Source organism: Hibiscus syriacus, unplaced genomic scaffold, assembly GCF_006381635.1.
Source record: "Hibiscus syriacus cultivar Baekdansim isolate YM2019G1 unplaced genomic scaffold, ASM638163v2 tig00110890_pilon, whole genome shotgun sequence".
NCBI lineage: Eukaryota > Viridiplantae > Streptophyta > Magnoliopsida > Malvales > Malvaceae > Hibiscus > Hibiscus syriacus.
In genome coordinates, this window is record NW_024062900.1 from 8,912,207 (window position 1) to 8,928,275 (window position 16,069).

The 16,069-nt window shown below is 36.1% G+C and overlaps 1 protein-coding gene across 1 annotated transcript; it reads right to left on the reverse strand.

The window, feature by feature from the left end:
• Window positions 1–11,958: 11,958 nt before the first annotated feature.
• On the reverse strand, window positions 11,959–15,716 carry LOC120144692. Its single transcript, XM_039158703.1, has 7 exons — window positions 15,466–15,716; window positions 15,132–15,246; window positions 14,778–15,017; window positions 14,665–14,694; window positions 13,360–13,422; window positions 12,781–12,996; window positions 11,959–12,592 (listed from the first exon to the last, which is right to left on the reverse strand). The coding sequence occupies exons 1-7, from the start codon at window positions 15,714–15,716 to the stop codon at window positions 11,960–11,962; spliced, it is 1,548 nt and encodes a 515-aa protein (XP_039014634.1). The 3' UTR covers window position 11,959.
• Between the last annotated feature and the right edge of the window lie 353 nt (window positions 15,717–16,069).

A 16,069-nucleotide genomic window follows, 5' to 3' on the forward strand; every position in this document is an offset into this window, starting at 1 on the left:
AGGACCTATGAAACCCTCGACTCTTGGTATGCCAGCTATACCTATAGCTCTCACATTCCATAACATGGGCATTAATATTATATTTCATATAACCATGTACTTGTATAATTTCCCTTGTAATCACATATATCTTTTCTTCTATCACATTTCCCATGTGCATGTAACCATTAATCTCATACCACGTAACATAAGTATATGAGTACATTCACATGAATCATATAACATGTATCGAATCATATGTCAACATATATGACTTATATATGTGTAATAAAGACTATAACATATGCATGTTCATAACTATCATACTATGAAATAAACCTCGGAAACAGACTTATCACAGGTCTTATTTCCATTAAATTATACCTATATTATGCACTCACCTTAGCCTTGTTGCTTTGAATTGATCCTAATCCTTCGATTGTTCCGGAACGAGATTACGTTTAGTATCTACATAATCATAAATGGATCCATATCAGATGCATAAACCTTGTAACTTGCTTCTAATAACTTAAAAAAATTTAAGGAATCTCTATTCTATTTTTCCTTTAGAGGGGTATCGATACCCTACTTAAGGTATCAATACCCTTATGGCATTATGTGATTTTTCGTTCAAGGGGGTATCGGTACCCAGCTGGGGGGTATCGATACCCTCAATACATTATGTGATTCTTTCATTTGAGAGGGTATCGGTACCTGTTGAATGGGTACCGATAACCCTAGCCTAGAAATGCTATTTTAAACACGAAATTCACTCTCTTTTCAGCTCAACTCTTCATATTTCACCTCCTTTAACATCCCTAACATGCATTCATATACTTACACTCATTTCTACTCAATAATCACTTCCTTAAACTCAAAATCTTATCCTTTATATGACATTCAAGAATCACACTTAATTTCCAACATGTTCTAATTCCCATTATAACACTTCCTATTCCTTAATTCCACTAATGACAAGTCAAATTTAGTCTTGAAATCTAATTAATACTTCCCAATCAAAATTTCACTTTTCCACTTCCTTTCATTAATCCTTCCTAACTCCATCATCTTGTTGTTTTAAAACAAATTAAGCTTTCCTTAAGCTTAACTATTGTCTAATGGTCATAAATCAACCATAAATTTATCAAGAATTTCAATAACAAGAGATCTTACATTTAGCTTGGGTCTTCACTTATGGAGAAAAGAAGAAAAGAAGAGAACTCTGGAAGCTTATTTCCTTCTCCACCCCATTCCACATCGAAACATATATAACCATAACAATTAAATTATTTCCCTTTGCCAATGACCATTTTGTCATTCACTTTCTTCTTCTTTACACTTCAATCATACACAACATTTCCCATATAACTCATTAAACTATTCAATTATTCTACTTTAATCACCAAATTCTGAAACTTTACAATTTAATCACTAACTCGGTATTGAGGATGTTACAAATCTCCCCCTTACGAAAATTCACCCTCGAATTTTTAATGGGCAAAGAGATGTGGGTACTAATTTCGCATATCCTCTTCACGTTCCCACGTTGCTTCCTCAATATTATGATTCCTCCACAAAACTTTAACCAATGGAATAGTCTTGTTCCTCAATTGCCTAACCTCATAAGCTAAAATTTGAACTGGTTCTTCCTCATAAGTCAAACTCGGATGCACCTCAATCTCTTCTGATGTTATGATATGGAAGGGATCCGATCTATACTTCCAAAGCATTTAGACATGGAAAACATTATGAAGCTTTTCCATTTCCGATGGCAAGGCCAATTGATATGCCACTGGTCCCACTCTTTTTACAATTTCATATGGTCCAATAAACAGAGGACTCAACTTTCCTTTCCGACCAAACCTCAACACCTTCTTCCATGGAGATACTTTTAAAAACACTTTATCACCAACTTGAAATTCAATTTCTTTCCTTTTCATACCTGTATATGATTTCTGTCTATTTGTGGCAGCTTTGAGATTATTCTGGATTACAGGAACTTTTTCTTCCACCTCCTGAATTAATTCAGGACCAAGAATTTCTTGATCTTTAATCTCATACCAGTTCAAAGGCGTAGGACACTTCCTCCCATATAAAGCTTCATAAAGAGCCATTTTAATGCCCGATTGATAGCTATTGTTGTACGCAAATTCAGCAAGTGGCAAATATCTTTCCCACGATCCCTTGAATTCAATTACACAAGCTCTCAACATGTCTTCTAAGATTTGGATCGTTCGTTCAGATTGTCCATCGGTCTGAGGATGAAACGCTGTGCTAAAATTCAATCGAGTTCCCAATGCTCCATGTAATGATTTCCAAAATCTTGAAGTAAATCGAGGATCTCGATCAAAAACAATGGAAACAGGTACACCATGCAAACTTATAATCTCTCTAATATACAACTCAACATACTTATCCATGGGGAAATCTGCTCGTACCAGAATAAAATGGGTTGATTTAGTCAATCTATCTACAATCACCCAGATTGAATCTCTTTTGTTCGGAGTCATAAGTAACCTCGTCACAAAGTCCATCGTTATATTCTCCCATTTCTACTGAGGAATCGCATAGGTTGCAATAATCCTGACAGAACTTGATGTTCAGCTTTGACTTGCTAACAAGTCAAACACTTGGATACGAATTCCGTAATGTCCCTTTTCATTCCCACCCACCAATACCAGCTCTTGAGATCCATATACATTTTGTTTCCTCCAAGATGCATCGTCAATGGACTACAATGAGCTTCTATTAACAACTCATTTATCAACTCATTATCTTCTAGAATTACTAGTCTCCCTCGATAGTATAAATTCCCATCAGCCTTAACCTCATAATCAGTAAGTTCTCCATTCTTTACTTGCTGCAACCTCTTTGGACACTTTTCATCTTTAGCTTGCAACTTTAATTCTACTTATCCATGATGGCCGAAGTGTTAATTCCGCACATAGAGCATCATCATTATTCAAGGATAACCTAGAATCCAGGGCTCGCAAGGCTGTAAACGTCTTTCGGCTTAGAGCATCCGCTACTACATTTGCTTTTCCATGATGGAAATCTATCACAACATCATAATCTTTCAGAAATTCTATCCACCTCTTTTGCCTTAAATTTAACTCCTTCTGGGTCATCAGGTACTTCAAACTCTTATGATCTGTATATAAATAACATCGTTCACCATACAAGTAGTGGCGCCAGATCTTCAGGGCGAATATCACTGCAGCCATCTCCAGATCATGTGTAGGATAATTCTTCTTGTGCGGTTTTAATTGCCTCGACGCATACGGTACCACTTTACCCTCTTGCATTAGTATACATCCCAAGCCATTATGGGGCGCGTCACTATAGATCACGTAATTTTTACCAGACTCCGGTTGAACTAATACTGGAGCTTCTGTCAAAATCTTTTTCAGTATATCAAAACTTTCTTGACATTCAGGGGTCCACAGAAACATCACACCTTTTCTCATCAACTTGGTCAATGGTAAAGCGATCATCGAAAGTTTTTAACAAACCTTCGATAATAACCATCAAGTCCTAGAAAACTTCAAACTTCAGATACATTCTTGGAAACCTCCCATCAAGGATAGCTTTTACTTTCTGAGGATCCACTCTAATTCCGTCCGCAGAAATCACATGTCCGGAAAATATAAATTCATTTAACTAGAACTCGTATTTGGATAGCTTGGCATATAACTTCTTGTCTCGAAGAGTTTACAAGACTATCTTCAAATGTTGAAAAATTCGATTCATCAAGTCCATAAAATCAACTGGTGCATTTGTAACTCCGAAGGGCATCACAATGAACTCATAGTGGCCATACCTCGTTCTAAATACAGTTTTTGGAATATCTTTCTCTTGAACTTTCAATTAATGATATCCCGATTGCAAGTCAATCTTAGAGAAGACCGAAGCTCCCTTCAACTGATCAAATAAATCATCAGTTCTTAGGAGATGATACTTATTCTTAATGGTTACTTTATTGAGTTGTCTGTAGTCGATATAGAGACGCATTGATCCATCCTTCTTTTTGACGAACAATACTGGAGCTCCCTATGGCGAAACACTCGGTCTTATAAATCCTTTGTCTAATAACTCCTGCAACTGAATCTTTAATTCTTGCAACTCTTTTGGAGCCATTCTGTATGGTGCCATGACAATAAGTGCAGTTCCCGACATTATTTCGATTTAGAATTCCACCTCTCTATCCGGAAGCAAACCCGGTAACTCTAGAGGGAATACATCAGGAAATTCTCGAACTATGGGAATTTCCTCAATCCCTTTCTCTTTAGTTCTCACATCCAGTACATTCGCAATAAACCCCTGACATCCCTGCAGTAATAGCTTCTTTGCTGACATCACAGAAATAACACTTGCTAATGGATTCCATCCTTCACTGAATACTACCACTTCTAATCCATCTGAGTTGACTAACGTTACCCTTTTCAATCTACAATTAACATTTGCATGATAACGGTATAACCAGTCCATTCCAGTATCACTTCAAATTCGTCAAAAGGTAATTCCATCATATTAGCAGGGAATTAAATTCCCTGAATCCATATGGGGCACCTTCGACACCTTCTATTAACTTGAGCACTGTGCCCTAACGGAATCGTAACTATAACTTCATTACTGGTATTTTCTAATGGAATATTTAATTCTGTCACTATCTTACTATTAATATATAAATAGGTAGATCCCGAATCAATCAATACCATGACACATCTATTCCACGGTAAGAAGGTACATGTTATAATTTATGGATCATCCCGGTCTTCATTAGTTTTGAGGTTATACACCTGAGCAGTGGATCAAACCTCCTATTAAGTAGCATATTATGTCAGATTTCTTCCTCTACCTTGTCCCCTCTGAGACATTAAAATAGATCTTTTCAGTTGAGCTGGCTCTTCGGCCCTCATAGGATAATCCCTCATAAAATGCCATGTTTCCCCAAATCGGAAACAAGCTCCTGTTTTAACTTTGCATATGCCACTATGATTTCTCCCACAAATCTGACACTGTCTAACTTGACTCTGTTGTGCTCGCCCTTCACCAGACCCTACAGATTGAGTTTGTATGAGTCTCAACTGATTTGATCCTCTAGCAGAGGATGCCACCGATTCGACCTTGCTTGAGATCGAAAGCCCGAATCTCTACCTCTCTTGGGCAGTGCAGAACTCGATGAAGTTCCAATTCTTTTGGATGGTTGGGATCTTTGTTCCCCAAACCGCTCATTTTGAGCTCTCTTTAGAGCTTTAGCACGGTTAACTATTTCTTAGAATGAAGACAAATTCAGCACAATCAACATCTCTTTCAGCCTCGGGCGCAAGCCTTCCATAAACCATTCGCAGGCATCCTTCTCTATAGGCACTAGTTCTGCTGCAATGCGACTTAGTTTGTTGAACTCACACTCATATTCATACATCGTGCGGTTCATTTGCTTTAAGTTCAGAAATTTTTGCTTCACTTGTTTGATAAATTGGTCCCATATATACTTGTGCCAAAATTCTTCTAGAAATAGAGACCATGTCACACGATCACTTGTCATCCTCAATGTGACATTTGTCCACCATATTCTCGCTTGCCCACGAAGCAAAGAGACTACTACGTCAAACTTCTCCACATCAGAACAGTGGAGTCCTTCTAGCATAATCTTCACGTCATTGAGCCAAAGGTCCATAGCAACGGGACCTTCTTCGGCTTCACCCTGAAACTCTGGAGTTCCTAAACCCTTCAACTCATTTGCAACATTTATTTTCGGAGTTGAAGTAGCAGGAGGTTGGAAACGCGCCAATACCACGTCCAACGTCCTGAAGAATACATCTTGATCAGCTACAGGCACTCTAGAAGGTGCATGTTCCTCACCTTGCCTAGCCAGGGCAGGTGAATTACTGCTCTCAGCTAATCTCTAATCTCCTGCTTCACTTCGGGAGCTATCTTCTCTGGACATCTAATAAAACATAATCAAATATCTATATTAGCTAAACAATATACTCATTACTCTTATCAGATCAGAAGTTCTTACTACTATGTTGGCATGTACACTTTTTATGATACTCTGGACTTCGGTTTATACCGAGAATCGACTAAACCGTAGCTCTGATACCATTAAATGTAACACCCCAACCCGTATCCGACCCGAATACGAATCTGAGGTGTCACATTGACTTTTCAAAGCTTGTGCATTTATAAAACCATCATAAATTTAAAACTTTCATTAATACAAAACTATATTTACATTACAAGTTCAAAACATTATACTTCGATCAGAGCGTACATACTATATGACTCTATTTACATGCTAACACTTATAAAATATAAACCAACATACTATGTAAGGTGCTTTTGATATGATCTTCAAATGAGGATATGATGCACTACTACTCTTAAGGCCGGTCTTCTTGTTTTTCGGTACCTACGTGTAAATCACTTACACTCTAAATCATAGACTTAGTGAGGCATAAATCTATAATAATGCATCTATTATGTATATGAACATGCAACATAACATTCATAATTCCATATCAATTCATATGATTCGCTATAAACAATATTGATGCTATAACATATAATGAAATAAACGCTTTTCACAATATTTATAGGCCCATGTATATACTGAGAACTTAAGGTATTCGAGTAGATAGAGGTTGTGCACATCTGCTGTCACCACTGCTCGTATAATTCCCACTGAGTGACATATGAAATTATCCTGAAGGACGTGTGAGTATGTCCCAAAGGACCTATAAGTTATCCCGAATGACCTATGAAACCCTCGACTCTTGGCATGCCAACTATACCTATAGCTCTCACATTACATAACATGAGAATTAATATTATATTTCATATAACCATGTACTTGTATCATTTCCCTTGTAATCACATATGTCTTTTCTTCTATCACATTTCCCATGTGCATATAACCATTAATCTCATACCATGTAACATAAGTATATGAGTACATTCACATAAATCATATAACATGTATCGAATCACATGTCAACATATATGATTTATGCATGTGTAATAAAGACTATAACATATGCATGTTCATAACTATCATACTATGAAATAAATCTAGGAAACAGACTTATCACAAGTCTTATTTCCATTAAATTATACCAATATTATGCACTCACCTTAGCCTTGTTGCTTTGAATTGATCCTAATCATTCGATTGTTCCGGAACGAGATTACGTTTAGTATCTACATAATCATACATGGATCCATATCAGATGCCTAAACCTTGTAACTTGCTTCTAATAACTTAAACAAATTTAAGGAATCACTATTTTATTTTTCCTTTAGGGGGTATCGATACCCTACATAAGGTATCAGTACCCTCATGGAATTCTGTGATTTTTCGTTCAAGGGGGTATCGGTACCCAACTGGGGGGGTATTGATACCCTCAATACATTATGTGATTCCTTCGTTTGAGACGGTATCGGTACCTGTTGAATGGGTACTGACACCCCTAGCTCAGAAATGTCATTTTAAGCATGAAAATCACTCTCTTTTCAGCTCAACTCATCATATTTCACCTCTTTTAACATCCCTAACATGCATTCATATACTTACACTCATTCCTACTCAATAATCACTTCCTTAAACTCAAAATCATATCCTTTATATGGCATTCAAGAATCACACTTAATTTCCAACATATTCTAATTCTCATTCTAACACTTCATATTCCTTAATTCCACTAATGACAAGTCAAATTTAGTCTTGAAATCTAATTAATACTTCCCAATCAAAATTTCACTTTTCCACTTCCTTTCTTTAATCCTTCATAACTCCGTCATCTTGTTGTTTTAAAACAAATGAAGCTTTCCTTAAGCTTAACTATTGTCTAATGGTCATAAATCAACCATAAATTCATCAAGAATTTCACTAACAAGAGATCTTACCTTTAGCTTGGGTCTTCACGTATGGAGAAAAGAAGAAAAGAAGAGAACTCTGGAAGCTTATTTCCTTCTCCACCCCATTCCACATGGAAACATATATAACCATAACAATTAAATTATTTCCCTTTGCCAATGACCATTTTGTCCTTCACTTTCTTCTTCTTTACACTACAATCATACACAACATTTCCCATATAACTCATTAAACTATTCAATTATTCTACTTTAATCACCAAATTCTGAAACTTTACAATTTAATCACTAACCCAGTATTGAGGATGTTACATCACCCCTGGCCATATAACAAACCAACCGACCTGTCTCAAGGCCCCCTACTAATGAAAAGAGACCCGAGGGCTAATCAACTACGGAAAACATCACCCCTTGCGCTGGTGCTGCCCCTATTGCCATCTTTGCTAGTTCATCAGCCGTATATTACAAACTCTAGGAACATACTTAACTACAACCTTTTTCTTGAACGACTACTACAGCAATAGGGCGAAGAATATCCGCCCATTCAGGAAGGGCATTAACCGGATACAAAAACCACTTCAACACTGCTTCATAGTCATATTCGATTATTAACTCTACTACCTTGAATCACTTTTGACTCTAGAAACAACTCTAAAGCGTGCTTGATTGCCAAAATTTTTGCCTGCATCGGATATCCACATTCGATTAGAACTGAAAAAGATAACATCGAATAACCTTTAAAGTCCCAGAGAATACCACTAATACCCCAACTACCACCATCCACCTGCATAACACCGTCAACGTTAAATTTCAACACTCCTCTCGTTGGAAGAACCTAAGACAGTCGAGGCAATGACAATTGCTTCTTCAAGCGGGCATCGACCGTGAGATAGATCAACAACCAGATTTTCCGTGCTAAGAGAGGATATTGGAAGGTTGGCCTTTAGCTAACATGCAACTCGGAATTTGATGAGAAAAACCACCTGAAGCACCTATAGTTTTTTTCTATTGAAGACAATATCATTCCAATGCAACTAAACAGACTAAATTATAGCAAATGGAAAGAGATTCCACACGGTTTTGCAACAGAAATTAGGAATAAGAGACTCGTCGTACCAGACCGAAAAAAAGCAGATGGGGATATCAGGGAAAGTAATCGACACTTCCAACAAAGAGAGGAACTCTCCCCAAACTTTCCAGGAAGCTTCACCGGAGAAAAATACATGCTCAACAATTTCAGGGAAATTTGAACAAAACAGACAAAGAATTTATTGCTTCAGCCAAGTTGGTTGGCATATGACCATAGCGATACCCCCTGTCATACACATTTGTCCACATTTCTTTGCTGATGTCCATAATGTACTCGCACCCCTTCTTATTTTTGCCAAAAAGCTCTTGTAGCATATACTCAAACCTTTGAGGTAAGAGTTCGTAACCTAAGCCATTAGGAATATGTAATAGTTAATATGAAGTATAAATAAGTAATACGAAAATGATAGAAAAATTTGGGAAAAAGTAACATACACATCCGCACGACTAACTAACGTTCATCGTTCTTCTTGTATTTTCCGTAATAATTTGTAGCAATATGATGGACACAATAACGATGTTGAACATGTGGAGGTCTATACATTGTACCCAAAGACTCCATTGCTGCTTTTATCCCGGAGCAACTCCATCGACGAAGCAGCTCCAAGATACTCCATGCACATTGACTGCCAATCACCATCCGCCATACCACACATAATATTCCCATCGACGGGAAGCCCCAGATGCATAGAGACATCCTCCAATGTAATTATAGCCTCTCCACATGGAATATGAAATGTGTGTGTCTCGGGCCTCCACCTCTCAATCAATGCATAAATTAGGACATATTCGAGTTTGCAACCGCCAATAATTGTTGCAATATACCCGAACCCGGCAGAAGACAAATATGGAAAACTACATTGCGCTGTCGGTATACGTGGGTTTTTAAAAAGTCTTTAAAATACGACTAGTTTCCTAAATAATATGCATTATAAAAAGTTATAATTAATATAAATTCATTATAAATTTAAATTAATAATAATAATAAATATTAACATTAATTATAAAAAATATTATCATATCACTAAAATGTCTAGAGATATGGTTTGCATCCAATCGCAGAAGCATTTCACTTTCCATTATAATTGTAGACAAAAAAATATAATTAGCACAAAAAATAATTAATTAATAAATTTAAATAAATAATAATTATATAAATATTATTTTAATAAAAAATAATATTTATATAATTATATTACTATAAAATATAAAAACTATTTAAAAAATACTAACTTAAAAATAAATTTCTTTCCATTAATAAGAAGTTTAAAACTCAAATAGTTGGAGAATTTGAGTTATATAAAAGAGGAAAAGATGATTTTGGTGTGAAGAATGAGGGGGGTTGAGGGGGTTTATATAGGGGAGGAGGAGGGGTAGTTGGGGGGGGGGGGAAACGGATGGGCAATTATGGCATTTAATGGATGGCGCGTTCCCGGGGATGCGCCTTACCCCTGTGGCATCTGACTCAGCAGAACCCCGTGAAAACGTGTCCCTGGGGATTCGCCTTACACGTGTGGCATCCTAGTTAGCATAAACCCAGGTAAAGCAGGTCCCTAGGGATGGGCCTTTGTGCCACCTCAACCGAAAGGGTGTTACTTCGGGAAATATTAGTCAAAGGATGTTAGAGAGGGAATATTACGGCGAAAAGGAGTCAATTTAGTCAAATCGCCCTCAAATAATCAATGACATCACATAATTATATCGTACGTCAAATTATTTTATTTTTATCAGTGATAAATACAAATGACGTTGACTTTTTCAAGTGATAAATACAAATGATGTTCCTCGACGTATCACAATTAAAACTTTTTCCTAAAATTATTACCTTTTAAAATAATAAATGTTTGAGTAAATAATACAATCAGTCTTTCAATTATCACTTTAATTTCGTTTGATTATTCAATTATTTTTAAAAAATTATACATAATATTACGATTTGATTCTATTCTAGTAACACCCATCAAAAGTTAACAATTATGTTATGTTGTTGTGATATCACATAATAATGCAACATCATCATTAAAAAAGGGTAAACTACATAAATGATCACTTTTTTTTAGTTTTATAAAATTTTCCATTGAATTCAAAAAACATAACATTTGGTCACTTTTATTTTGTTTTAATTAAGATGTTGTCACTGAAATTTAATGTCTGTTAACATTTAACGATTTGATGACGTGACACGGTAAATATATAAAATTAAAATTACATCATTTCCACATAAATAATATGTGGATTAAACTTTGGTCACTTATGTTATTATTTTATTTAGTTTTGGTCACTTGGATGATAACATGAGTTTAGGGTTTAAATAAAAATTAAATCATTTTACTAACGGGCCACGTAATTAAACTAACAATATTCAATGTTCAAGTGACCAAAACTTAATAAAACGATAATGTGAGTGACCAAAACTTTATAAATGATAAGGTAAGTGACCAAAACATATATTTTTTAAATTTAGTAAGTAAAAATATACAAATATGAAAGAAAAGTGATAAACTTAATCAACGTATTATCTACGTAAAAATAATGTAATTTTAATTTTATATATTTATCGTTGAACATCAACAAACCGTTAACGATTTAACCTTCAGTGATCACATCTTAATTAAAATGAAATAAAAGTGATTAAATCATATATTTTTTGAATTTGGTAAAAAAAGTTTATAAAATTCATACAAAACTGACAGTTGTATAGTTTATCTTTTAAATAAAAAGATTATCACAGCAACAATTTATTTATTTTTTAACACTATAGGACTAATATATATATATATATATATATATATATTCACTATCAGCTTTTTTTTATTACTAAAAAATTGATTCAGTTCTCAATAAAAAACCACAATTATAAATACAAACGGAATTTTATCTTTTTTATTCCATAGATAATTGATTTTTAATTTATAGAAATAAATTAGTAAAAATAAACATCAGACAGAACAGCCAATAGAAGCACCAAATGCAGCAGACTTTAAAATATACAAAACTTTAGGTGTGAATAGGTTTAGATAACATCAAAAGCTTGCAATTTCCGAAGTACAGTATCCAGGGACGAAATCTCTACATCAAAACCATAACTCTGCCCTCCATATTTCACGTATAGGAACTTCTTATAAGACTCAGCTGGTGGTAGAATTTCAGAGATTGGTGGAAAATCCGAGGTTGGTGGTGAAGGCAACCCATTCTTCTTCACTGAATAGAAAACATCACCTGCAAGAATCCATATAAGATCAGGGTCAATGGATGCAAGTCCCTTTAGCGCATTCATCGATGCATCGTGAAGCCCGGCGACTCCGCTGCACGCTACGCCCGCCACGATACCACTAACCTTCTTCATAACAACTTTCAATGCTGAAGCACTTCTTTTGTTTTGGGATAAATCAGCAATCATATTGAGCACTGCTACCTGTACTTTCAAACTCGAAGTTTCTGCTACAGAGTCCTCTGAAGATGCATTACCACTCCTGTATGGAAGTTGTAATGGGGCTCGTTCTTTCAAGTTTGCCTTCTTTTGGAATGGAGATGAGCTTAAGAGTTTCCAGAAATGAGCTCCATCCGTGTGGAAGCAGCGGGAGAAAAAGTTTCCTCCGCAAGTTTGCACGACACTGCTTACAACACTTAAACATCTCCTTACAACCTGTTGAAAGAACAAAAGTAGTAATCCAATATGACGCACAACAAAATGTCAATAAGTTAGGTTACTGCAACCTACGAAGCAGCTGATGAAGAGATAGTCAACCCAAAATTTAAAATTGAAGAGTAAGATCAACTTAAACAATGCTAGTTTGAGGCGATTCAGCCAGGTAAAAAAGAAAAAATACATACCAATGTGTTTTTTTGTTGAACGCAAACAACCAAGAACGGCCAAATTTTATTTATTGCTGGAAGCAACCTGTTGTCAATGGTACTGTCATCAGCAGCAGTCAGATTATCTTTCAGCTGATATAATGACTGCAATTCAAGCTCTTCTTCAACTGCTTCTATGGTTTCCTTTTCAATCCTGTAGGCTTCTTCGACTTTCGCTAGTGTTGCTATGCCATCCTACAAATCGGAGTTGATTAAAATAAGATTAAAAGTGTTTGATGAATCTGCAACATGATGTCTTCTGCCATTTATAGAAATAGTGGTTTACAGTTAAAGTCTGTCCAGCATTTACTAAAATGGAGTAATGGACTGGGAACAGCGATATCTGTTTGAATGATATTTTGCTTCCTATATGCTTTAGGAGCTTATGGCATCTCACACTTGCAGTTTTGACTAATATTCTATGGACCATAGCAATTTTCTATTGACCCTATTTCCCTGTTATCTGTAATTAGGTTTACCTGGATTACTAACTAGTAATCATCCAACCAATCTCAGTCAGCTGCTCCATTTAAAATGACAAGGTTTTCAGAGAAATACCTCAATTATGTCCAGTGCCACCAAGCACGCTGCTTGACTAGTAGAAGCCAAAAGGAGTTGTCGCTGTTAAACAGAAACCAGCAATAGACCCAACAGTTCGCCTATATCTTCTGGAATCATTCAACTTGAACACAATATCGTCCCATTGCTCTACAATCATGATATCATCATTTAATTAGCATCATTTCTTTCTGCTATATGATAGATCCAAGATACTGATAAAGAATTAAAAACTCAACCAAATTTTAAAAAAGTGCACACACACAACAGAGGATGTCTTTTGGTGCAAAGAAATTGGTTTTCCAAAATAATTACATAATTACATACATATGGTGGAAAAGATGCATTTTTGCTTGTGCGGTGAAAAGGCATATCCCCAAGGCCAGATAACAGACAATGGAAAAAACAATGGTTAAATAATGGAAACGAGTGTCATACCAATTCTGCAGGGTATCAATCCTAAGGAGCCTTGCTACCATTATTAACCCAGTTGAGCCATGTAACAAACGAAACCCCAGTTGAGCCATGTAACAAACGAAACCAGTGTTTCTTGTTCCAGATTTTCATTTTTAATTCCAAGTAATTTATAGGTCATACAGCAATTTTAGGGGGAAATAGCGTGCTGAGAAAGGTTTCCTCCTGTTTGGAGTCCAACCTGGCTAGACTTCGAAATAGTCAGGGATCAATGTGGCTATCGGATACCGGAAGTAAAAAAAAAACCATAGCTTTATGCAATCCTTGCACCCTAGAATGTTACGAAATTTTGTACTTACTACTCCATGAGTCTAGATTATTATTGAGTCCATGTTTATCAATCACTTGTATGACAAGTAAATGTCCATTTAAGCTGCCCTGGATCCTTCCCAAGTCCAGATAAGCTTCTGGTAATTAAAATTGGTTAATTTGATCTTATAAATACTGTACTTTCTTTCTTTACGAAATCCTTATCATAATGAAGCAAAGCAATTGGCAGACCAAAACAAGGCGGCTTAAGGTTAGCTCATAACTACTACTTTTATGCTATTTTAGGCTCGCTCCATTCAGTTGTTTAGTTCATGTTTTTTGTATCCTTCAAAATAGCTATAAAGTAAAAGTATTTGGAAACATAGTAGACCCATATTTAATAGAAAATGAGAAAAATTGCTGATACGTGACTCATGTTAGCAGAGGTCCCATGAAATAGAGCGAGAGAAAAATGGGCTGCATGGGTTGGAATGGGTTAGTTGGAATCCACATATCTTACAACCAAAGGATTATCCTGCTGACTACAAAACGATTCCATTCCCTACAGTGCCCTTCAAATACTTGAAAATCCACTTGACCAATGTCGCCTACCTGTTTAGACATTTATTTACAAACTTGACTAACAACATAAGCTAAATCAGGGTGAGTACATACCATTGCATACATTAAGCAACCAACAACACTAGCATAATGTCAACAACTTCCTTATCTGTCTTAGGGCATTGTTCTGAAGAAAGCTTAAACTGATTTGCCAATGGAGTGCTTACCGGCTTTGCATTGCTCATCCCAAACCTGTATAACACTTTCTCAACATAGCCTTGCTGAGATAACCACAGTTTCCTTGAGCCTCTATCCCTATGAATCTCCATTCCAAAAATTTTCTTTACAGCACCCAAGTCTTTCATATCAAATTTCTGGCTCAATAAAGCATTCAAACCAACAACATCATGCATATTCTTTGCAGCAATTAACATATCATCAACATACAATAGCAGAAAAATAAAAGAACCATCATCAAGGCTCCTAACATAAACACAATAATCATACTCACATCGCTTGTAGTCAATCTTAATCATATAGGAGTCGAACCGTTTATACCATTGTCTTGGACACTGTTCCAACCCATATAAGGATTTCTTCAACCTGCAAACCAAATGCTCATGTCCAGGTTGAGTGAACCTTCTGGCTACTGCATATAAATCTGCTCCTCTAAATCACCATGCAAAAAGGTAGTTTTGACATCCATCTGCTTTAAATGCAAATCTCAACTAGCTATCAATGCAAGTACTACCCTGATTGAAGTATGCCTAACCACAGGAGAAAAGATTTCATCATAATCTACTCCCTTCTGCTGTGAAAAACCATTTGCTACCAATCGAGCCTTGAACTTTTCCCTCTTTTTCTGATACTGTTGATTTCCTTTTATACACCCATTTGCAACCAATAGCCTTCTTTCCATTAGAAAGACGAACTAGCTCCCATGTAAGATTTTTCTGCAAAGACTCCATCTCCTCAGCCATTACAGCCATCCATTTTCCTTTCTCCTGACTAGTAATAGCTCCTTGGAAAGTAGTTGGATCATCACTACTAATGTGAAGTGCAAAGGAGACCATGTCTTCAAAACCCAATATGTTTGGAGCTTTTATATTCGTACGTCTCTCTCTATCTCTGGCTAGTTTATAATCCTGCAATTTAACTGTACTAGAACCACTAGAAGTTGGATTAGAACTTTCCTCTCTCTCAGCTGCTACTGGATACTATTCTACATCCATCACTGCCTTGTATTGGTTTTGCTGCAACATGAACTGCTCATCAAAGACCACATCTCTACTAATCACCACTTTCTTTGTAATCGGATACCAAAACTTGTACCCTTTGACACCTTTCTTGTACCCTGGAAAAATGCACTTTTTTGACTTTGCATCAAGCTTTAATCTCTCATCACTAGGTACACGCACATAAGCAG

What these genes read in the sequence shown, in the direction of transcription:
- LOC120144692 (XM_039158703.1), bottom strand. Translation starts at nt 15,716, where the DNA reads ATGGTCTCCTTTGCACTTCACATTAGTAGTGATGATCCAACTACTTTC. An exon ending in AGTATGATTATTGTGTTTAT is followed by an intron (nt 15,018 to 15,131) that starts GTTAGGAGCCTT and finishes TTATTGAGCCAG; the next exon opens with AAATTTGATATGAAAGACTT. An exon ending in TTCAACAAAAAAACACATTG is followed by an intron (nt 12,593 to 12,780) that starts GTATGTATTTTT and finishes TTCTTTCAACAG; the next exon opens with GTTGTAAGGAGATGTTTAAG.